The sequence below is a fragment of the Chelonus insularis genome, unplaced genomic scaffold (genome assembly GCF_013357705.1).
Source record: "Chelonus insularis isolate UGA/USDA-ARS -01 unplaced genomic scaffold, ASM1335770v1 contig_555_pilon, whole genome shotgun sequence".
Taxonomy (NCBI): Eukaryota; Metazoa; Arthropoda; class Insecta; order Hymenoptera; family Braconidae; genus Chelonus; species Chelonus insularis.
In genome coordinates, this window is record NW_023276640.1 from 19,623 (window position 1) to 44,494 (window position 24,872).

Sequence of the window (24,872 nt, forward strand, 5' to 3'; positions counted from 1 at the left end):
ATACTTAAGCGCACCCCTTCTAATAAAGAGCAACAGGACATAAAACAAGAACCCACCAAAGAGACTACGTTTCCGTGGCGCCACGGAAATCGTAGTCATATCGGTAATTGGAATAATCTTGCAGCGCGACCTTACGTTTGTTCATGGAAGCTATGAACGTCATAAGTCCTACCCGAGTAGAATTTATTTTAGGCATGCCTAAATACCTATTGGGCCCTTATGGGAATTGAATGGGTTAGCGTAAATTAGGCATTCCCAACCTATGCCTGATCAATTTGTTTTTAGGATGAAGTACAAAATTGCCCAATTTCGCACTACCCAATAACTTCCCAAGCTTATTTTCTTGATAACACGCGTGGTACTCTATGAATTTCATTTGGTGGTTTTATTTGTAATAGTCGATTATTTATTATCTGTCTACCAGCTGTATTAAAGTAATTCGTATCTCAATATTCCCATAGGTGTTTCGTTACACCTAAAAGAACTCCGTGCATATAATCATGAGGAAATCCCCAAATGCAATCAAACCCAGACAGTGATGATAGTATACTCGGCCCCTTTACACCTTTCCAAGTGAATTTGGCATTTTTCTTGGTCGCTGATAGTTGTGTAATCATTTTTTGTTTTTTTATACCGTCTGTCAAGAATTTATCATGAGTTCTTAAAATAATGTCATCCTTCGTCAATACATATCTCACTGCACGTTCAATGTATGTACCTTTCATGTAGCACCAGCTACAAACCAAAATAACCATTAAATTGTGTTCTATTTTGGAGAATCGGACGAGCAACTGAATCGATCGGGAAACTAAATACTTTAATAAATAAGTTACAGTGTAATTAGGTTTCACTACAATCTCGATCTTTTTCCATCAAATCTTGAATTTGATAAATGAAATTTTCCAAATATAAATTCATAAAATCAGGAATCGGTTCTGTTTTTGTATACCATAACGCTGCGAGAAATATATACTTAAACTTAACTCTTTTGGAATTTCGTTGATGATACATTGGATTAGCCAGAAACTGTGGCGACCACTCTCAAATTGTGGTGATCCATCTATGTTAACGTTTAAGGTCAATACTATTTTTTCCTTTTTTTTTCCATAGATTTAATATAACTATCTGTTCTGACTTGGAGGGGCCCAAGTCAGTTAGTCAGGAATAATCAAAATTTCATATGCCGGACTTGTCCACCGGCGCTTCAGTCAACTCACTGGACCAATCATCGGGAGTATTTCCCTCATGGCCCAGAAGGCAACTCTACGGCCCTAGTGACGCCAACAAGCACGCGGTCGAGCACTTGTGGCGTCAGTTAGCTCCAGGCAAATCACGCGGTCATCTCTGTATAACTTTTCGCAGTCGAATCGCAGATTTTTCAGTCAGCTCACCTTGTGTAGTTACATGTATGTTGCTATTCACTGTTTTTTGAGACTATGTTATTTGGTGAAAAAATAACCATTAGACAACTCATAAGTGTACAAACAATTATGGTATTAATTATGGTATGGATTATTAAATTCTATTGAGTATGTTAAGTGTTATTGTTGAATAAAAATCCATAAAACCAAGCAATTCAGTGTTAATAAACTATTTTTTGGAACCTTCTAGCATCCAACCTTTTGTTCTTATTCTGCTCTCAATTCATACAGTCCACTAGTTTTCAGTTTGCTCATCTCGGCCGACTCGAAGTCAGAACACTATCATTGATGTATCTTTCGCTATCTTGTATATCACAGAAAACATTTTTACTTTAATTTTTTTCTGAACCTCCAAATAATCATCTATGATGTCCCAGTTGGATTTTTTTCTAAAAAATTTTGTAGTTGATACTTTAAATCAATTGTCATGAAATAATTACTTTCTTTTAAACTTATGTATATTCATTAGAACACTTATCACATGTTGCTGCTGTAACTTTCTTTAACTCTGATTTTGGAAGGGATTCAGTGAGTAAAACATTACATGAAGTACAATAGAAAGAATAAACAATAGTTTTTTCTGGTGGATTAAAATATTTCTTCATAAAGTACTTGGACGTATTTAAATTTTTAAAAGCCGGACCAGCTAACAGTTGTATCATATTAGTATTACTTAATTTAGGCATGCCTAATATCCTATTGGGCCCTTATTGGGAATTGAATGGGTTAGCGTAAATTAGGCATTCCCAACCTATGCCTGATCAATTTGTTTTTAGGATGAAGTAAAATTGCCCAATTTCGCACTACCCAATAACTTCCCAATTACAACCTTATAAACTTGACTGAAACGATGTCTTAGTTCGTCATTTATTAGGAAATGTTTATCAGGTCCGCATTAGGCTAACAAAAATTACATCTAAATTAGGCACATATTACATTATCCTCATAAAATGTTTAAAGAACAATAAAAACGTTGTGAGGATGATTTAAAATGAATTTGTAACAATATAAAATTTTCTATTAAATTAAGTATTTTCTTTAGATTCCCATAACAAAGTATTGTAATAATAATATATTTTCAGATATTGTTTTTTCTTTAAACAATAGTTAATTGTTTTATTAAACCTTAACTGAATTATGTTGACTGGAAATATATTGTAGTTCAGAAAAAATAAATAATTTAAACGCATGAAAATATTTAACCATTAACATTATTTATTATGGAGATTTAAAATAAATAATGATTTACATAAATCTTTTAAAAGATTATACATGTGGATTCGTTCATATTAATATAATAGTAATAATTTTTTAATTAAATGAATAGCCGAGCGGGTAAAGGCACTGGTCTCAGATGCGAGCAAGCTAGCGATCGTAGGTTCGAATCCCCCAAGGAACAAATTTCAGCATCTGTATTTTCGCGGAAATTTAATTATAATACGTTTAATAATTAGTATTTTAACAATATAAAATCATAAAAAATGAGATAATCAAACAAAACTTAGTTTTTATATTTAACTTGCCTTAATTAGGCTTTCCTCACTTGGTCCTAATAGGGACAAGCGTTACATTCCCAATGTGGGCCTAATGTGGTATCCCATTTGGTGCCTAACTTGAATTTAGGAAATTTGAATTGGATGCGAACTCTTTCCCAAAAATAATTCTACTCGGGTATAGGACGGTTTTGTACTGTGTATTATCTCCATGTTTTCTACTGCGTAATTACTATTGAGTACAGTCGTTCTTGTTATTATTTGCATTAAAAAGTTTCATAATTGTTTTTCGCACTGATAAGATTATCTTAATAACAAAACATAAATACTAATTTTATAGAATATATTACTGTTCATACTGTGGATTATTTAATGTAATTTGATGTAATGGCAGAGAACAATGCAAAGTGGGCATATGTCTATTTTGACACCACAAAAAAGAGAGAAAAAGTGCCCGTGACAAATATAATGAAATTTGTGCTGACAATTACAATAGCACACAACAATATCATATAAATATTGATGGAGTTACCCATAAAGGGGTAATTTTACTCGTAGCAGGTATGTAAGACAGTTATTTTTTATAGATCAAGATTGCATATTTAAAAAAGGAATTTTATAATTATACATTAATTTTGGCTAACCTATTATAAAAATTGTATAGATTATAATATAATATTTTATATATATTTTATAAATTGTTTTGCCGTGCAGATACTGAGGAGGAATTAAACAAGGCTATCAAAGGAAAAAAAAGATTTTCGATTCCACCGTCCATATTGTTAGAAGCGCCTCAGAGCTGAGTGACTTATAGTCCAGTCATATTAGATTTTAAATCGTGAAATCATGAAATGGATAAAATTTTAATAGACTATTCAGTGTGACAAGCGCTGACATATCACTTTGTTTCTCTCACAGCAGTATCGTGCCCAAAGGGTGTTCAATATTTTCATTGTTTTGAATTTTTCCAACCTTTAGAGGTCAATAACTTTTTACCTGTTACAGGTAAGGTTGCGAAGATGTAGACTTTTTTATGTAAATTGTAGCCGCTAGAACTTTTGTTTAAATATTTTTTCATATCTGTTATAGTTCTCGAAAAAATGAGAACAAACATGAAAAAATGCATAAAAAAGCGTTTTAAAGGGTGATTTCAACCTTGCCCGGTGTCGGAGCTCACTTTTTTTTAGGGAAACTAATTCTACATCCCCTACAAATAGTCTATTAAATTTTATCCATTTCAAGATTTCACGATTTAAAATCTAATATGACTGGACTATTAGAACATTCTTCTGCGGCTAATAAAAATAAAGTGCTAGTACTTTAGGAATTAACAATAAAGGTAAAGTGTTTCCACTTCAGTGATTAGGGATAAAAATCAAAGGGTCTCTACTTCAGAAGCTAAAAAAAAAGATAGAGAAGCTCAACTTCAGAAACTAAAAATAAGGGTAAAAGTGCTTCTACATTAGAAGCCAATAATAATGACTTGGAAAGGAAAAAAAAACCTTTTGAAGATTGAATTTTTATATATTGATAAAAACTTAACAAGAAACGGTGGAAGCAAAGGAATAGAACTATCAGGAACACAGAGAAGAAGGAAGGTAAGCAGGTAAAGAAACCTACAAGAAAATCAATAATAAAAATAGCAGCGCAAGGAAAAGGGTCTACGCAATGACGCTCAGGTAAAACCATGTGGGGGACATAGCTTTGAGGCGCATGCTAAGTAAGCACAGGTGAATCCTGCGTGGGGGAGCACTAGAGCCAAAAGATGCGCCGGACACTGACCAAAAAGGAGAAGGGAAAAATTTGCGTAGATGATGGAGGAAATTAGGGCTAGGCCTAAATAATTAAATTAATTAAAAATTTTGGATTGGAGAACGCCAATCTAAAGCTTCCAACGGATGCGCGAAAAGCACCTTAAAAGCGCGGACTTGGACGCAAGAGACACTCTCTTCCAAATTTTTACTGGGCACGGTGCAAATCCGAACTCAGCTTGATATAACTTTTCAAACTCAGAATACCTGTTAAATTAATTCTTGATTCAACTCTTAAATTCAAAGATAAATATTTGGGCTTGAAATATACTCATCTGAGATTAAATAATCCTACGTGGATTGCTCTCGAACAAATTGCATATTAAATTCGTTTATTTCAATTTTATTTATCTCTTAACAAAAATTATTAAAATAAAAATCTGGACTGTAAGACGAAGGAAGATCAGTCAACTAGAAGGCTTCAACGAAGATTTCCAACGAGCCAACGACAACCTTCCACCAAGACAGCCATAAAACCATAAAATCATCTCAACAACGCCGAAGACGCCGCACCAACGCCGAGAACCGAGAATCGAAGCGTCAACTAAACCGAGCAACTGCAGCCTTTCACGCGTATACAACCTTCTGCTACCTAGCTACCTGTTTAGCCAAGCTGTAAAACAATTTAGTGAGTAAAAAGATGACAGAAATTAAATAAAGAATTGACTATCATAAAAACAAATCTCTATCTTTCTTGAGAAAATTAAATGCACCAGTGTAGTTTGTAAAGCACTAAGAACCTTTCCTATTTCTTTAATTCTCCATCTAAAGTATATTCTGCGTGGTCTCCGCACCCATGGTGAGTAGAGGACGATTGGGTCTTGACTCGAAAAAGAGACTATTCTGTTACTGAGACGTAACAGTAGCTGTAAGTTTTTTTTATCAGAGTCTTTTTATAACTTTTTTATTTATTTAACATGTTTTACAACATGTATACCAAAGACAATCAAATTGTTAGCTAGTAATCAGACGTACGTTTAATATAAACATATACATATTTGTGTATTTATACACAAATTATGATACGGAGAAAAAAAACTTTTGCCTCACAGATATGTCAGATGATCACTGATAATCATCAAGTTACGTCCGGTCTCATGTTATATCGCGGTTATAACGCATATATAAATTATATTATCATTAGAATGATAATAGAATTCGAATTCATGACAGATTATAGTAATTTTTTTGAAAAGAAAAACATAATTAATATAACATATATATAATAATATGCTTGTTTTATTTTGAAAATTAGAAATAAAAATATAGAAATTAATTGATAAAAATCAACAAAAAGGAAAATTATATTCGATTTTTTTATTCACTTACTCTTTAATTTGCTTATACACACTATAGTGTTTCATTAATTAATAATAATTCTCATTGTAAAGTTGAATGATAGAATCATAAATATTATTATGTCCGTATATAATCTTAGAGCCGGCTAGTAAATCCATAAATATTTATAAATGAGATTTTTTTGGATTTTATAATATAGTTTCTTATACCACCTGGTAGATTTAGGCAAAAAAAATAAATGTTATTTGACAATAAGTATTTCAGAATCTAGTAGTAGCCTATGCTTTCATAGAATCTTACAAAATTTCGTGGTAGAATTATTTATAATTTTATTATATAATAATAATTTTCTTTAACAATAATAATATCTAATTATAGGCATATCTATAATTATTGATAAGTACTTGTAATATCACAAAGAGTTGAGGGGGTTTTATGAAATTTGACGAAATTGGGCCATAATATTATGAGTAATTTTCATCAAAAATTTTTAAAGAATCTTATATCGAATAATTCTACAAAACAGTTTATAAATGTATATTAAAAGATATATCCTATCAAATCCTATAAGAAGTTATTCGCAAATTTTTATTTCTACTAAAATATAAATGTCTGGTATTTATCTGTGCGCACTAATCTCCGTAACAGCTGAACCAATTGCAATAAAACATTATAGACATAGGGGGGAGTTTGTAAGAAAGAGTATAGACTTTTTTTTCAAATATTGATTGTTTATAACAAATTACAATTAAACACGGAATATTTTCAATGAATTTGAGCTTTTTTTAACGTGATATTATTTTTTAACTAAATTAAGACACCGATTATAATAAGTGAATTTGCACTAACTCTGTTGTCAGTGATAATAAAATTTGTTATAAACAATTGAATATGACCAATTTTAAAAAATGAATTTTAGCAAACTTCTAATGATAAAAATAAAACCGACATCGTGGCCTAAGTGGTAAGGTGCCAGCCTAGCGCACTATGGGTAGCGGGTTCGATTCCCGGCTGAGACAAGACCCATTTATAATATAGTCTTTTCTCTGACCACGATGAGCGGGGAGGCCTCTCAGAGGGCAGTCAAGGGCGTAGCTATCGTACTGATGACTGAATAGTACAAAAAGTGCTATTGCTGCCACGATGCCCTTGGGGAACCAGGCGACACCCCATTGTAGTACAGCCTTGCTGATGCTGAGTCTGAAACCAGGACTCTTGAGGTAACCGGTAGAATCTCCGAGGGTAGGACGATTTCTTGTGGAACTGGGACGACCTCTTAGGTTGACACCAGGCCTATAGATCTTGCCTACCTAAGGCTGAGGAAACCGGGGGGACCCATGGGGCTTAGCGGAATCTCCAAAGGCAGAAATAACGTTCTTTCGTACCACCATAATATATATATATATATTGGAAATCGACAGGGACTGTTTCGGGGCTCAAAAGGGAACCAAGGCAACTTGGGAAACCTAGGGAACCTGCAGGCCTAAGACATAAGACGACCGCCTTTACTGTGCAAACAGACCCTGTACAAAGGCCCTGTGGCTAAGTGCAGGGGAAGGCGGGACATTCTAAGACATCTTCCATGCTTTTTATTGATTAATGATATTAAAAATATCACTGCAGTTCAATGGGCTGTTATGGTAGAGGAACAAGAACAATCGCTAAAACCGTGCATCTGAGAGAGAACATTGATGAAAACATTATAATTAATTTATTTATAATGATTTCTTGATAAACTGTGCAATTCGCACATTTAATTCTACATTTTGCAAATGTATTTAATTTAATAATTTTTTCCTATTTTTGGGATCAAAAATAGGAAATACTAAACAAAAGACTTTAAAAATTATTTTGTTTATACGTAACAGCTACTTCTTTAATAAAAATTAGATAATCTCGAGAACTATGACCACAGAGATCTGAGACTGGGTTTCATTTAACTCTCTAAAAAAATCTCTACAAATCTTATGCATCATGCCTCGAGATATTTAATTAAGAATTCATGAAAAAAGCTCATTTTTTATAAACAAAAATGCCTACTCGCGTTTTCGTTTACAAATAAAAGTAAGCTCTTTTCCTTACTAAAAACCGGCTAGAAAGTAAAATTTATTTATGCTACAATTAGCTTAATGTTTTTATCTCAATTTACAGGACTATAGAAATTAGTGTCTTTTAAGTAATCGTAAATTAAAATCGTAAAAGTAGTGATAAGAATATAATCTGCAGTAGAACCTTGTATTAGATTGAACGGTCTTTTATTTTTATAATGATCGAATTTGTTCTCACGGTTAAGTATTATTTTTCACAGTAAAAAAGTATATTGCGAACGAAATCGCGGCTACAAGCTAGTCATTTTTATAGTTTTACTGACCAGTTTTATCAGATTATATAAGAATATATTCTATTGGAATATGTGAGAACTGATTGGTTAATAATATTTCAATAAGTTCTTATAATTCAATTCATATGTTCTTACAATAATTATATAGCTGAGCTTAAAGTGAAATCAAGGAATGAGAAACTTTTTTATTGTAAGCAATTAATAAATAGTAATTAAAGTAAATTCAAAGTGTACGCATGAAAAATTTCTTTGGATTTTATCCTTATTAATTTTTTATGCATAATTTATTATAAGAAAATTCGTACATACATCTTGATAATATTAGATAAGAGAATTATAAAGTTTACTAATAACTTCTTGTATGATCTGATAATATTCCTGATTAAATATTTCGATTGAAACCAGTGGAATCCAATTGAATCTAATAGACCTAGAATGGATTTAATCGGATCGAACAAAAATCTGCCCAATTTGGAAGAATTGGAATATATTGAAGTAAATTGAAAACATGTCTCTACAGGATTTTTTAGATAATTTTTATTTCATTTCGAATTAAAAATAAATATATTCAATCGAATAAAAACTTAGATAAAAATAATGTCTGAAAAATATTTTAATTAGATCTTATAGGATGATCCGATTGAGTTTTAATCAGATTTCCTATAGAAATCAAAAGAGATTCTAACAGGATCCAATTGAAAAAATGTATCCATTCCTATACTATTCGAGATATTTTTTAACTATAAATTAGAGTTATCAATCTCTAAACATATTAAAGACTCCCAACATTTAAGAAAAATATTAAAATAATTATTAAATAATAATTTATTGTAAAAAATTGATTTTCCTGACTACGTTCTTATTTCTAACAGAAAGCTGTTTATTTCTAATGGAAGCTAATAGAGATTCTGATGGAATTCAACTAAAACATAAAATTTAAGTTGTCTTTTTTTAAGTTTACTTTTTCAATTGAAAATTTTCCAATTGAAATCAAAAAAAAAATTACCTATAGAACTCGGTAGAAACCCTTTTTTCTAACTTACTCCAATACATTCAAATTATGTCCTATTAAAATTTAATTGGATTTTATTGATTTCAATTAAAATGTTTAACTAGGAACATTTATTTCAAGTTGTTTGTTTGTCAGCCAAATATACTATTGGGAATCATTATCAAATTCATTAGTATTATTTTGAGGAGTATACATAAGGTCTGGAAAAAATATTTTCAAGTATATGCTCCATGTTTTCAGGTTTATCTGAGGATTCTTTTTAGATATGTAAATGCAAAAAATTACTTCTGATACTGAACATTTAAAAACAACGAAAGTACGTAAGTATATATGATTAAATTATTTACAGCTTTCCACTGCATCAATAACAGATACTTATTATTCTGTGGCTTTCGATAGTTAGTTGTTTGATTAATCTTTTCTTTTTCTATTGACATATTTTTGTTTGATTATTAAAACTGTATTATTTTACATTCTCATTTTCAATGCAATATAATAATCCCTCTATAAACATTTTACTTAAAACTCTAATAAAAAAACTAATCAGATATTATGATATTTTTAGATAATATCCTTAATAGACGTATATGAAATATATTTTATAAGTTTCTATAAGATTTCATTAAGAATGAAAAGCTATTTTCGTCATACCCGCGCGGGAAATTCACTTTTCCATTGGAGAGGGGTTGAACTTTCCACGCAGGTATGACGAAAAAACCATATTCAGCCCTAAAGAGGGCACTATGACTAGCTTAAACCACGTGTTTACCACCCTCGCCTTCGGCTCGGGTTGTAATTTTACACGTGGTTTGAGCTAGACTACTATTCCTCCCCCAGGTGGGAAATGTACTATTTATCTATGGTAGTAGTGACCCAGAAATAGAAATAGTAAAATGAAGTGATAATATTGAATACCATGAATGCATTTATATATAATAGTCATAATTTTAATGAAGTCGAATAACCATTAATGCTGGATGGTTTATATTAGAAAAAATATCACGTATAAAAAAATTTTAGATATAAATTAAGTGTGTCATATACTTTAATTATATTTGATGAGTTTTCATTATGATACAATTTTATACTCACGGAATGACACATACTCGAGTACTCAAGTAAAAAAATAAAAAAAAACGGTATCTTTCTGAATACTTTAAAGAAAACTTAAAGATACCTTTCTCTCATTTCCCACCAAAGTAAACCTTTGTTCTCCTATTTTCGAAAAAGTCCGCCATCTTTTTAACGTAAAAACAGGAGAAAAATGTGAACTTTTGGAGGAAATATTGAAAAAAAAAATTGTAAGTATACCACGCGAACACAATAGGATATCTTTTAAAAATAATAATTTAATGAAAAGAATTTTCTATGTTTCAAAAAACATGAAAAGTCAGTTTTATTAATGACTAATCATAAGAAATTGAATTTTTTTGTAAGAATTTTTTTTCAATAAATTATTATTTTCAGGAGTGCTAATGCTTTTACTTATCAGTGAATAGTGTAGCTGTCAGTTGGAAAAAAAAAAAAAAAACAATTGATTTGTTGAAAAGCTGCAACTATTTTTTTAACGGAACATGGCTTCCAATTATAGCTTTCTGTGATAAAAAAATTAATTACAAATCTTCATTGCATATAGCCCGGGACTAGTCTTTATTCCTCTTTAAATTCCCTCAAAATTATACCCATTATATATCGATCTCCGATACGTTGTTATCGAGTCATTAAATAACTTTCTATGTGGTCATAAACTCTAATCACCCGATTTCCACGTCAAAACACTGACTATAGGTGTTTACTATCCTCGGTAATATTACACTTGGGTAAAAATGCCTTATTTTGTGCCTTTGGCTATCAATATACTATTTTGAATACATCAAACATCAAATTGCAAAATATCATCTAAAAGTAGACTGAAGTATATCTATTTTAATTATATTACTTGGGTATTTAAGAAAACATTTGCATTGTATATCCCCATGCATTCTTATAAAATTGAATTACAGAGACTAACTAATAGGGGAGAGTGGGGTAATTGCGAACACCTAAGGAAGAACTGAAATAAAACAAAAGTAGTTAAAGTTATGAATGTTATTATTATTGAAAGTTTACTTGAATCAATAAAGCTTAAGATCTCACAGTCAACGTGGATGAATCTTTAATAAAAAATCAAATATTTATAAATAAACAAAACATTGGTTTCCAGGATTACCCCCACAGCACGTGGGGATTGATGGAAATCAATAAAGTATTATTTACTTTATTATATATGTCAAATTCAAGCTTTAAAAATGAAATTTTTAAAAGTGTCATACACTACGCGATATAAATGCTGTCTGAATTTGGTATAAGAGAATATAGAAAATCGGATGTATAACCTTAAAAAAATTGGACACCATTTATGTCGCGTAGTGTACATCCTTAATATCTTTAATAGGATCTTGCACATTATGTTCTTTATTTTCAATCATAATGTCTTTGATTGAGCTATATGTACGCTGTTTCGGCACTTTTTCGGTAGATAAAGGAAATTTTATTTGTCTATCCATTACTGCATCCAGATGCTCATAAAATGTGCAACCGTAGTATCCATTATATTATTTCATATTTAATACTTTACACATAGCCACAGAATCGAAACATCGACACAAAGTAAGTACTTTACTCCTTATCAATTCTGTACCTAATTTCCATTCAACACCTTCAGACGATAATGTATTTGCTTCTTCTACAATTTTTCCAAAAAAGATTTATCTCTGGTTCAACATCACTTATCCGCAAGCTTGTCATTATGATATGTTTCTCATAAATTGACCAAGCTGATAACCAACCGGATTTTGATGTTTGACAACCATCGGTGAAAAATGTGTATAAAAGACTGTATTCCTAAGCCATGGAGAATATAATAAGGAGACCACACTGACGTTGGGGAAGTAGGCAAAATAAGTATCAAAAAGTAGAGTTGTAGGGTAGTACACAGAAAACGCAACAAGCGGCGCTGGCATCAGGAAGCGTCGAAATAAAAAAGAAGAGAGGGCATATAAGGCGGAGCATCATAATTGAGAGGAGGAGGAGCATGAAGACAGAAAGTGATTCCCTCTGAGAGACCGAAATCGAAGGAAAATGAAAAACTAATAGAATTGAATTTAATACAAAATAATCTGAAATCAACTCCCTGCGTAGAAAAAAAAATTGTTCAGAAAAGTAATTTAAGAAAAAAAAAGGAATTGACGATTGCGAACATCAATAAAAAAAGTGGAATTTTAATGACTATATTGAATATTGGAAGGGACAGTTAGCGAACGCTGATTTGACCTTTTAGCGTCCAGCCATCCGTCTTGCTGTACTTTTGAAGCAGACGCTCTTGTGAAAAAATTCCCAACTCATCAATTTAATTAACAATAATCGTCTATTGAAGAACTGTAGGAATAAAAATTGGCAGACTAATAAAGAACAGTCTGATCTGTAATCCTGCCCAACTAAAATAATTAAAAACCGTGAATCGACCTCGCAGGCAATCATGAGAGCATCAATTTTAGAGAAGAAGGTACAGAAACCATGCTTTTTCACCTTCTAAAATCTGTAGCGAGGTCGATTCACGATTTTTAATTATTTTCATCAGACTCCATGTCCTAAGCTAATGATCCATTTTCAGTTCGCAACTTTTTACATACAGCGCCATCATGAATATCCTCCGAAACTTCTCTTCGTTATCCGAGACGATCAATTACATCATTTAAAACACTTTGAACATCGGTATCTTCCAACAGTTGTGTTAGTTGCGACCATGGAGAATATAATTGTAGGGTAGTACACAGTATATTCTCCATGGTTGCGACTTAAAATCTAAAGAGACAAAAAATGCAAATTCTACTTTTTGAACCACTTTATCACAGTTCTCACACACTAGTCTTGTTATATTCAAGTCAAAGCATTTTTGTAAATACCATTTACACGATGATCAAAATAAATGGTATGTGATGAGATTATCTTCAAATGAAAAGCACTTGAATAATTTATACATATTAGTTGCTAGAACCACTTCGTCACCGAACTTCCCATGTCAAACAATGTTTAGCACCCAATGTTGAAAATTGCTGAAATAATTCTCAGCAACATCCAGCTTTTACATTTATTTTTCGATTTTGTAGTTTTTATAGATTTAATTTAAACTTATCAATTTTCACCCTCGAGCTTTTCGTCATTCTTCTATGTCTAAAAACTATTCTAACCCTTGGACCTTCTAAATATATTATTTACTCAAACTCAGAATATATTTTTTGTTGATATAACAAAATAGGATTAATAAAATAAAGTAAGTCTACGTAGTTGTCAACGGTTTTTAATAGTATTATCAATTATATGTTCATTTTGAGAAGGCACTTTTGTCACTACATAACATCATATACTAAAAAATGTATTATGATACGTTTACATTAATTCACTGCAATGCTTATTAATCTTTAAATTCTGAGCTCTACATATTTACATATAAAGTAGGTGTATATAAATAAAATATAGAATTTAAGATAAACAGGCTAAGCCTATTTTTCGGCCAATGTAAACGCATCTTAAAACTTACAATAAATGTTATACTTTTTAACAAACTTTCACTTTACATGTATAAAATATTTAGTTTCATTACTTAACACCATGTATATTAGTAGAAAAATCTGTTTGTCAATACTTATTATAATAACTATAAAACCAGTAAAGATAGAAACTAACATTCGCTTTTTTATTTGTGTCTCTAATAAAACAAAACTTCAATTCTAATATCGATTATTCTGATAATTTTCAAATCATTAAAGAATGAATAAATTTAGACGGAATTAATATTCATCTTAATCTTGCAGTTTAACTGATAATTTTTAATTTAAGATATTATTGTTAATTAAAGTTTCATTTCTTAAAGCGTGGTTCTACTTTTGTTGTATGGTAATCTAATAATATTGTTTTTATAGATTAATTATATGTAAAAAAAAAAACAATAAAAAATCAAAGATCTTAATATTCGATTAAAGTTTTTAAGCTCATTTATTTCGATGGAAAGTAACTTTTTGAATGCTAATATACATTTAAAGTATCCATTGTATGTACCACTTTTGTTATTAATAAAATTGTGTATAAAATGTTATAGATGATACTCATTACATACAAATTGATAGTGACACCGTAAATTACAAAACTGAAATTTTGATATTTAACGAATATGTGACTTCACAGTTGACACAAATTTGATAAAGAATCAGAGACATTAACACTTTTATGGAATGATAATTAACCTGACATTTATTTAATCATTATTTAATTATGTAAACAAATTCATGTATGTATTATCGATAATTTTAGAATTTTCAGTTTATTTAGCAGGTATAATGCCGTAAAAGTGATGAATCATGATTAAAATTTTCATTTTTGAAATTAATACTGAGCGCACTAAAAACTAGAAATATGTATAATTACATGTATAAATCTTCATGAAAATTATTGATTTTATTGTTTGTTCTAGTCACTTTGTCAGAATTATCAGGATTTAATGGAGCTGGTGCTACTCGATTCAACACAGGTGGAATACCATTAGTTACATGGACTACTCCATTTGAAAAAGTCGTTGAGTTGTATTAATGTCACCAGCATGTGCAATATGACCATTTTGTCGAGTAGAACTTATTACCCCATTAGTGATTCGATTGCCTTCTTTTAAAACTTGGTGTACTTTCGTATCGACATCTTTTTTATTACTATGATGTCGAACTCCATTGACCATTTTATTTTCTGAAAAAAATTCTTCCATTAAAAAATGTTCTATTTATATCGGTTAAAAATATATTGTAAAATATACGATGAGGCGAACGAATAAAATTGAAAGAAATGTTTATTAATTTACAGATCGAGTACAAGATCGAAATGAATACGTCTAAGATCGCCTAGTCTCAACTCTGATGGATTTGAAGCAACTGATTGTTAACTTAGAAAACAGTCATAATGTGCGATAAAAAACGATTATATAACTAACATGCAACGTTCAATCAGCTGTTTATCCGAATGCAACCTTTCTTTTCGTAAACAAATATAAGTAACAGTTGCAAAAAAACAACTCTTAACCAAATTTAAACCATTCATTTACCTTTTAGTTCATTATAAGATGATATGACGTTCAATTGAACAATAATCAACCTTTAAGCAACTGTTTATGAATGGTTAACTCATAGTTAATAAATCGCACATTCTAACGGTTGATCTACAGTTGATTAATAGTTATCCGGGAAAAAATAAAATAGATTTACATTGATCAACTCAGATCTATTTTTTGGCACAATTAGATCTACTTTGTTCTGTGTACATCTGTTTTGATCACTTTAGATCTTCTCTGATCTCTATCGATGTATTAAATTTTTTACATCATCGAAATTAATGAAGATCTCCATAGGCATCCAGGAATTTGTGTTGATATACAATGATCTCACTAGATATACATAGATTTATTTAGATCAAATTTTTTTAGTTTTTTAGATATGAGTAGATCAAATTAGAACTAAAAAATGGCAAAAATGTACGGAGAAAAAAGTCATGACCATATTTCTAGAATTCTAAAAAACTTTACTAGAAACTCCTTCACTTATATGGATGATCGTCGAGTCAAGCAAAATTTACTAGAAATGTCTCATCAATAAATACTCGAGGTTTACAATAATTTCTAGTAAAATTTACTTGACTAGAGAGTAATTTTTACAAATCTTGTATTTGGTAAAATTATCAACAATACATTTCATTCATGTAACGTTTTCTAGAATAAGTTTACTTGGTTAGTCAAGTAATATAACTCTGATTATTTTTCTCCATGTGTAAATCTGTGTAGATCTATTTTATTTTTTTCGGGTATTTTGAGGTAAAATTATCCTAAAATGCCTCAAAGTTAACGTTTAAGTTTACTATTAACCTAATTGCAACAATCATTTAACAGTTGACATGAATCCATCAGGGAGTCCTAAACATAAATAAACAAACCAGTCACGCGTTCCTATAAACAAATTCTGTCGTTTGTCAATCCATCTATAGATGGATACACATATATTTTACAATATATTAAAGAAAATCATATAATTTTTCATTATGGATCATAATTTAAAATATGAAATTACTTTGAGTAACAAATTTGTCTTTCTGTTTTTTACATGATTGCTGATTGTACTAACTCCATTTTCTATGGAGTTTTAGATAAGTTATTAGGCACATGCGATTTCGTTTGATGCTCATTATGATTAGAATTAATATAATTCCAATTATTTGACGATGAATTTTGATGCTCTTTCAAACTTTCTTCATCTTTATGATGTGACTGACGCATTAATTGATAAATTGCTGCTGAAAATTCTTGTTGCACTGAAGGAACATCAGTATCACCATTTATCTGAAAAAAAATTATCTTAATGGTCAACTATGTATATTAGATGTTTCTATTTTTATCTCAATTGGTATATCTATACATATGTTATAGACTCTAAAATGAAGTGTGTGAAATTCCGAGTCAATTTTAGTATTATTAACACTTCAAGTGTTTAGAAACTAAACACGTGAATTTTCAGTGTAACAGATTTAACCTTATGAATTACATGATTTTTTATTTTTACCTCAAAAATAATCTATTTTTTATAAAAATTTTGTTTTGTTTAATATATATTAGAAACACAATTGAACTAGTAGTATTAATTGATTTTCTTTGAATATTGCATCTAATTATTTGAATAAAACATTTATCTTATATGATTGATTTTTACTTGATAATAAAATAATTTAATGAACTTACAGTTATTAGACGACTATCATTATCAATAATTTTCAATACTGGTAATGTTACTTCTCTGAAGAGTTCTAGTCGTCTCCTAAATGCTGGAACAGTATCATCAAGTTTTCCTCGGCCCAACTGAAGTTTAGAGCAGTCTAACAAAATTAATGGTGGTTCCTGTCCGAACTACAATTGAGTAAAGTACTTATGAAACAATTTACAGAATTACTTTGCTTTAAACCTTTGACAGTACAATTTGTTAACATAACTTACTCGGTTTACTAGAGTAACTCAAACCATAACATTTAAATGCTAACAACAAGCGATTGATTTTTTTTATTTAAAAAAATGATTAAAAAACTCTGTGAATAACACTTCAAGAAATAAAAATTGAATTTTATAATAAATTTTTCTACATCATCAAAATTGGAAATGATATGAAAAAATTACAAGTCACTAAAGTAAGTAAATGAGTGTTTAAATCAAAAGAAACATAGGGTTACTTAGATTTCAGTGTACCATCAAGAGTTTAATGAGGTTTTCAGTAATAAGATTTACTTTGGTCTCAAATTCCTGAACTTGATTAAGATCTCTTGGAAAACCATCAATAATGATACCATCACTGTCACGGTTTAACAAGACTTGTTGTTCAATGAGCTGCATTACTACATCTTGTGAGACCATTTCACCCGTTACAATAGCTTCTTTTACGAGCATATTCGAAGTAGACATGGTTCTTAGTAAACTTCCTATACTAATGTGTGCCCAATTTGGCATGTTTCTAACAGCTTGAATGCACAAACTTGATTTATTGCTTCCTGGTCCACCTACAGAATTATAGTTATTATTAAAATTTTAGTTACTATCATATAATTTTAGGATTAAAAATATTGAAATTCGAACTGACCAATTACCCAAATAAATGTAGGTAATCCTTTTCTGGGTTTAATCGCTGTTTTAGAAAGAATAGTCTTTGGCTCAGATGATAACGGAGCTATGTAAGCTGTCTTCGGACTAGCAGAAATTGGTTCAGCGCGTTCTACTTTCACCTATTGCAATAATTTTCATGTAATAAAGAAAGTCATTATTGTTGAAAAATGACTTATTTATGGTCTTCCTGTTAAATAGTAATATGATCATAGAAATAATTACATACTTCTGCTTCTAAGGACTGTGATGCTGGTTCTCTTGAGCCAGATTTAGAAAATCCAAGAATTTCCATTACAGCTTCACGAAAGTCAATGTAAACATCACTTGGGTTCCGTTCTCCATTGACCTATGATTGAAAATACAAAACGTTTTTTTTTAAAGTTAATTATTTTTAATATTTAAAAATTAAAAAAGAATAATTTAATAAAATGTTAAATTTAAAAACGAATTTATGTTAAATAATGTGTCACCAGAATAAAAAATCTAACAATTAATTATTAATAATAACAATTCGTTTTAACCTCATACTATAAACTGACTCAGCTAAAAGCTATGCTTCTTATTATTGATTATTATTTCAACTCATAACTTATTTATAAAAAATAACTATTTACTAAAAACAAGTATCTTTTTTTCGTAGAATATTTTATCAAAATTCTTTATCACAAAAAAAATTTTAATTTCACTTACTTATCTTAAAACAATTTTTATTAAAAAATAATCCATTTTCACGAATATTTACCTCAACTAAAACACCACTGCGATCAAAATATTCAGCTACAGGCATAACATTCCTATAAAAATTTCTAAGTTCCATTCGCGCTAAACTTAAGATTACATGACCCAGCTGAGCACCATAATCAATTTGTCTCTCGAGTACTTCTTGTTTCCATGAAACGAGAATCACTCCATTGACTATTTGAATCTGAAAAACATGTATATACGTATGCATCATACCATTCATAAATAATATGTGTATTTATAATATTTCAAATAGGTAATATTAAATTATCATAGCAAATTAGCGAAATTTAATGAACCTTTAAAGTGTAATAAAATTCATCGACCGCTCTCTATCATTCCATACATTTAACGTTGATTCAGTAAATAAACCTATGAATAATTATCAGAACATAGATGTAAATATAAATAAAAAATATTTACGATTTTTATCAGTCTGAAATAACTGTGAAAAACTATACACGTTAGAATAAAAATAGAGAACAACCATTTTTTGTATAATATAAAATTTCATTGAATTATTCAATTCAGTAATTTATATAAAACTTTATTTTACAAACGAACGATTAAATTCTAATCAATTAAAATTTATTAGAATATCTATAAGTTTGTTTAATTTATAAAATAATAAACTAAAAAATAAATAATATTATAGTAGTAAAATAATAAAATATATCGTCTCGATTGAAAGCACATTTTGTTACCTAAATTTTTTGTTATTTAAACTCATTTTTAAAAAATGTGAAGAAAAAAAACTACAAATTTTATATTTGTTTTAAGTTTAATTTACCTTCTCAGAATATTCAACAACGTCTCGCATATTTCTGGGATATCCACTCACGAGGAAAGTCTTTGCATTTGGAGACATTTTCATTTCGAGCATAAGCACTTCCGCAACAGTTTTGCTACTCAGTAAGCTAAAGTCTTGCATATCTAAAACATTAAAATGTCGTTTGATCAAATTATTAATTTCTTACATCTAAAATTATCTCGAAATGATCAAGTAAATAAAATCTATCTTTATTGCACTGAAAATTCAAGATAGTCCAGTCAATTTGAATTTTAAATACGAAATTTCGTGGCACAAATCGGGACCGGGGCACATTTTATAGAGAAAAGTGCGCTGAATTTAATAAACTAATTTTCGTTTTTATTTTTGAGATTTTTTATCTCAAAAAATTAAAAAAATCATTTACTGTGGCAGCCATTTTTGCTAATTATCACACCAATTTATCAGTATTATCGATCGATTAGAAAACTGTAATACCGATGTAACTGTAAAATCGTTTTAAAATCGAGACAATATTAATCAAATGGGTGACGTCATATTAAGACACTTTTAATGTTTTAAAATAAGACACTGGAATTTACAGTGTTTTATTGATACTTTGTTCATTAAAAAATTATTCTGATATACTACCATTTCCCAACGCATATTGCTGCAGAAGATCTGTCATGTTGATGTGGGTAATTCCTTTTTTCTCTTGCATCAAATTATCACAATGTGTCACCTTACCGCTCCCTGGACCACCTAATAAAAATATTTAATATATTAGATATATACAACTATACCAATTCTTCATAATAAAAAGTATCTAAATTTAAACACTGTTAATGATATTTAAAAATTTAGTAATAATAAGTAATTTATTTTATTAGAATTACATTAATTCGAAAATTTTTCATACCAAGTACAAATATAACTGGAACCGTTGGTGGTTCAAATTTAACCGGACTGACATTTTGCATAGGAAAATGCCCATCTGGTGGTGTAGATAATAGACCGGCTTCACCACGCCATTTTCCACCATGAACATCACCGTCTTCGAAAACTTGTGATCTGTTTTGTTGATCTTAATAGACAGAGAAAAATATAAAAATTTTATTTGTTATGAAAATAAACATGATCGCACAATGCTACACAGAGAATAATGAAGAAGTACTTTTTACTTTACGGAGGAAGTAAAATTTTTCTAGTAATTCGTAAACAATACTCTTAAATCAGAGTAAATCATTTTTAATATTTTTTACTCCGAATTCAATAGATTTCACTTTCTCGAGATAGTATTATTTACTCCTACTAGAAGTAATTTTGAGACTATCGATAATTCCTTTTCTTTCATAAAATATTTTACTTCTTTATCTAGTAAAATATACTCCATAAAGGTGTATATTTTACTTCTTGATGGAGTAATTTTTACTTCACTGCTGGGTCGTCTAACTTTATTATTTGTTACATAAAAATGTAAGTCATATTTAATTGTTTCGGATAGCCGAGCGGACTGAAGCGTCGGTTTAGTTGCATGCGTTAAGCGATCATAGTTTCGAATCTCTCCAATAGAAGAATATTTTTTACTGGGGTCTAAATCAACGTTTCCCGCAATCTTTAAACTGTGTACACGTAAAATTGGTATTTAACATATATATCATCTAAAATAAATAATTCTGTAATTATTCAAATGATTTTTATTAATTAGTTTTTTGCCATTATTGTTTTTCTGTCTACCTTTCGAAAGACTCGCTAAACCCTATACCTCTTATCTAAGGAGTTAATGCTATTATACTAGTATTATATTATTGTTACCATAAAATAGTAGTAGGTTTAACTCTCAAGAATAGTCAGCAATATTTTGATCAGGCACTGTGGAGTAGAAGCTACCACGCTGAAGTAGAATTTACTCCTTGTTTTGCTCCGTATGAATATTGACAATGATGGCTGATTGAATACAATTTTTTCAGAATACCACTTTATGGCAACTTTATTATAATCTAGAGAAATTCTAACGTGATTTTTTTCCAACGTTCAATAAGGGGTAATGTATACAAGGAGAAAAATGAGTAGTAAATTCTACTTCAGCGTGAATCTACCGAATTCAAAGTAATAAGTATTAAAAATGATTTACTATGATTTAGTAGTATTGTTTACTAATATGTGAAGTAATATTTACTTTTCAAATAGTAAATCTTATTAGAAACGAAGTACGAAGTACTAGAAAAATTTTACCTCCTCCGTAGAGTAAAAAGTACTTTTCCATTATTCTCTGTGCAGTAAAATAGTGTTATTCTTAATTACGAACTGACCGTATTTTGAATACCATGAGTAATAGACATTCTAATAATATGTCTAGAACGCTTTATTCAAGATTATTATTCAAGAAGAAAAATCACCATTTATAGTCAATATGCTAATCTTATTTTTCTGCAAAAAAATCAACTTCAAAGCCTTAAATACTTTTTGTTTTTTCTCTGAAACTTTCTTTTTTCAATTTCAATGTTAAGCCTCTGAAATAAAGTTCTTCTAACTACAGATTATATCGTCTATCATATTGTATGTAATAAATTTTTGTAATTCTACACAACTGTACGGATCTCTCATAGAAGTTTAAGTAAACTTTTAACTTTTAGCCGAGAAACTCGCAGACAATTCGAAAGTAGCCTGTTCGAAAAAATTAGCTCCAGATGAGGGTTTTTTAATTGTTTCAGCATTTAAGAAAGTGTGTTATAAAAAAAAAGTATGAAATCAAATAATTGAAATAAAAACTTTTATTTTAGTATAAATAAAAATATCTTTGAAAGTCAATAATTTATTTACAAGTGAATAGATTTATTATTTACAGTATCTACGCTTTCATAAAAAATTGAGTACGTGATGAAAAAATAAAATTAACAACATTACGTTACATGCATGAATAAGATGATTATCTTTATATGAACAGTCAATCAATATTATGTTGTGACAATTTATTGATTTATTTTAAATTATTCAAATAACTAAAACTTGCAATTTACATTGTTTCGTAATATATTTTTCTGTCGTTGCGTCATTGGGTGAATATGCAAAGAAAAAAAGATATTATTTTTTGTGATTCTTTATAAAATGTAATTTTATTGAATTAGAAATATATTTATTTCAGACTTTTAATATATTATGATATTAATAAAATTATTTTAATAATGATACATACGAGTACTTAAATTTTTTCTATTTTTAATGACTATTTTTACAATACTAATTAATGAAAATGATATTTTTCAGTAGCAGAACGTCAATTAGCAGGAATTATTATTGAAAAAAAAATACCAGGCATTAATTAGTCGCTATTAATTATTATTATTATTATTATTATTATTATTATTATTATTATTTTATCTTGTGATTCGTCGAAAGTGTCTGGCCAGGGATTCCAGGGCTCCGACCCACCTGGGGTCTGACCAAACGGGATTATCCAGCAAACACCCGGCTCCCTCAGGTTTGATTATAATTTTTCGCAAGATAAAATCAAAAGATTAAATTACTTAACGAATCTGACATAATGTTCAAAATTACTAGAAACATTTCAGTTTTCACTATGTTTCAAAAATGATCTGTGATTGAATCACATTCAATTCTGATTGCTTTAAACGTTTTCATTGACTTTGTGAATATAAATTGGTTACAAATAAATAATAATAATGAAAAACAATGTAACTGATAACAAGAAAGTTTAAACTTATTATTTTCATAATGTTAAAAACAACCCTAGTATAATTATATGCTTTTTCTTTGACCTTAAGATGGCTTATTAATTTCATTTAATCTAGAGAAAACTTCTTTAAAGTCTTTAACTTTATATTTTTATGTTTTTATGTCAATGTAATGAGATTTCTGCCTTGGACGGTATTTGAATGTGAACACATCAATTATTCTATTGACATGGCCATCGATTAAAAAATTTGCAGTTAAAATACTCGATTGAGTTTCCAAATCAGGTCCTATTCTAACGGCATATTTCGATATCAAAGAAAAAGAGTCCAAGTCAGGTCTTATTTTTTGATTCGAGATGATAGTTACAAACTAGCTAAGACTAAATGAAGCTGCCTTAATGGAAAAAAACCCCATCAACTCTTCTATTCTTGAACAATAATTGAAAAACCTATTAGATTTTGATGTGTATGTCATTTACTTAATAAAAATGAATTATTTGTATAAGTTTATTATATTAGGGTGAAGGACATCTAATAATGCAACTAGTTTTTCAACTTTAAATTAATTGTATTTGTTTGTTATTTCTTACTACTGAAAGGATATAAATAATTACTTTTTGCGGCAATCTATGTCATACCAGTCACGTTATCAGTTATTTTATTATTTTCAATCATTCTTTATATATTTAATTAATTTTAGCAATCTTTTTATCTTAATTATACAATATATTTTAAATGATTTTATCATCTAAATGGCCAGCCAATAATTAATATTACTTACTAATCATTATTTCAATTAATATTACTAATTATCATTTTGTTAAAAAATCAAAGGTATCCTCTTTATATTTAAATAATATCGATACCAACTAAATAAATGCCTATTAATATTGAATGCTTATTTTTATTTTTTAAAAATACTTACCAGTATCAAGACAAATACCCATATTAAGTGACTCCACTATACCGGAATGATATAATGATGGCCATTTAATTTACATGATTAATCACATAATTCACTTTCTATCACTTTATTAATGATTAATTAATAATTTTACGTTATCACTAATGTATAAAACTTCACTATCATATTTATTTATGTTAAAACTGTTTCACTTTTTTAATTAAAAAATAGTATTCTTTCATTCACTAAAATACATAAATTGTCAATCATCAAGAACGTATTTATATATGTCAAATAATGGGCTTTAATAAGTCGATAAATTTACAAATACCTAAATATTTATTTATTGAGTATTAGATAGTTTTCTTTTTCTTAAAATTTACATACGCAAGCGTTCATTTGACCCATTGAACATTTTCAATGTCATTCACTTTCCATTATTTGATTACGTAAATATAAGGCCGCGTGTTGATTAATTCACAAGATGTATGACCTCAAACAATAATCAATTATAATTCCATCAAACTATTATACAATATTTTATCATTCATCAATTTACTAATATTTTTATCATTATTTTATTTATATTCATATTCGCATTGTAGTGTCCATTTAAAATTTATTTTTAAAAAACGTTTAATTTATAAATACTTATTTAAATGGTACAATA

The 24,872-nt window shown here is 29.1% G+C and overlaps 1 protein-coding gene and 1 pseudogene across 1 annotated transcript; both read right to left on the minus strand.

Annotated features, from left to right (window-relative positions):
• Nucleotides 1-335: 335 nt before the first annotated feature.
• On the minus strand, nt 336-11,923 carry LOC118070174 (uncharacterized; annotated as a pseudogene).
• A 4,658-nt stretch (nt 11,924-16,581) lies between these two features.
• Nucleotides 16,582-24,363, minus strand: LOC118070175 (adenylate kinase isoenzyme 5). The gene is made up of 10 exons (XM_035088609.1): nt 24,224-24,363; nt 20,523-20,687; nt 20,255-20,365; nt 19,625-19,767; nt 18,836-19,018; nt 18,320-18,439; nt 18,071-18,212; nt 17,722-17,990; nt 17,185-17,349; nt 16,582-16,788 (listed from the first exon to the last, which is right to left on the minus strand). The coding sequence occupies exons 1-10, from the start codon at nt 24,243-24,245 to the stop codon at nt 16,582-16,584; spliced, it is 1,527 nt and encodes a 508-aa protein (XP_034944500.1). The 5' UTR covers nt 24,246-24,363.
• Between the last annotated feature and the right edge of the window lie 509 nt (nt 24,364-24,872).

Bases quoted from the DNA above. Each gene is read 5' to 3' on its own strand.
- LOC118070175 (XM_035088609.1), bottom strand. From the start codon at position 24,245: ATGGGTATTTGTCTTGATACTG. The intron at 20,688-24,223 runs GTAAGTATTTTT...CTGTCTATTAAG, and splicing joins GGGTATTTGTCTTGATACTG to ATCAACAAAACAGATCACAA. The intron at 19,019-19,624 runs GTAAATTAAACT...CATGTTTTTCAG, and splicing joins TTGTTGAATATTCTGAGAAG to ATTCAAATAGTCAATGGAGT.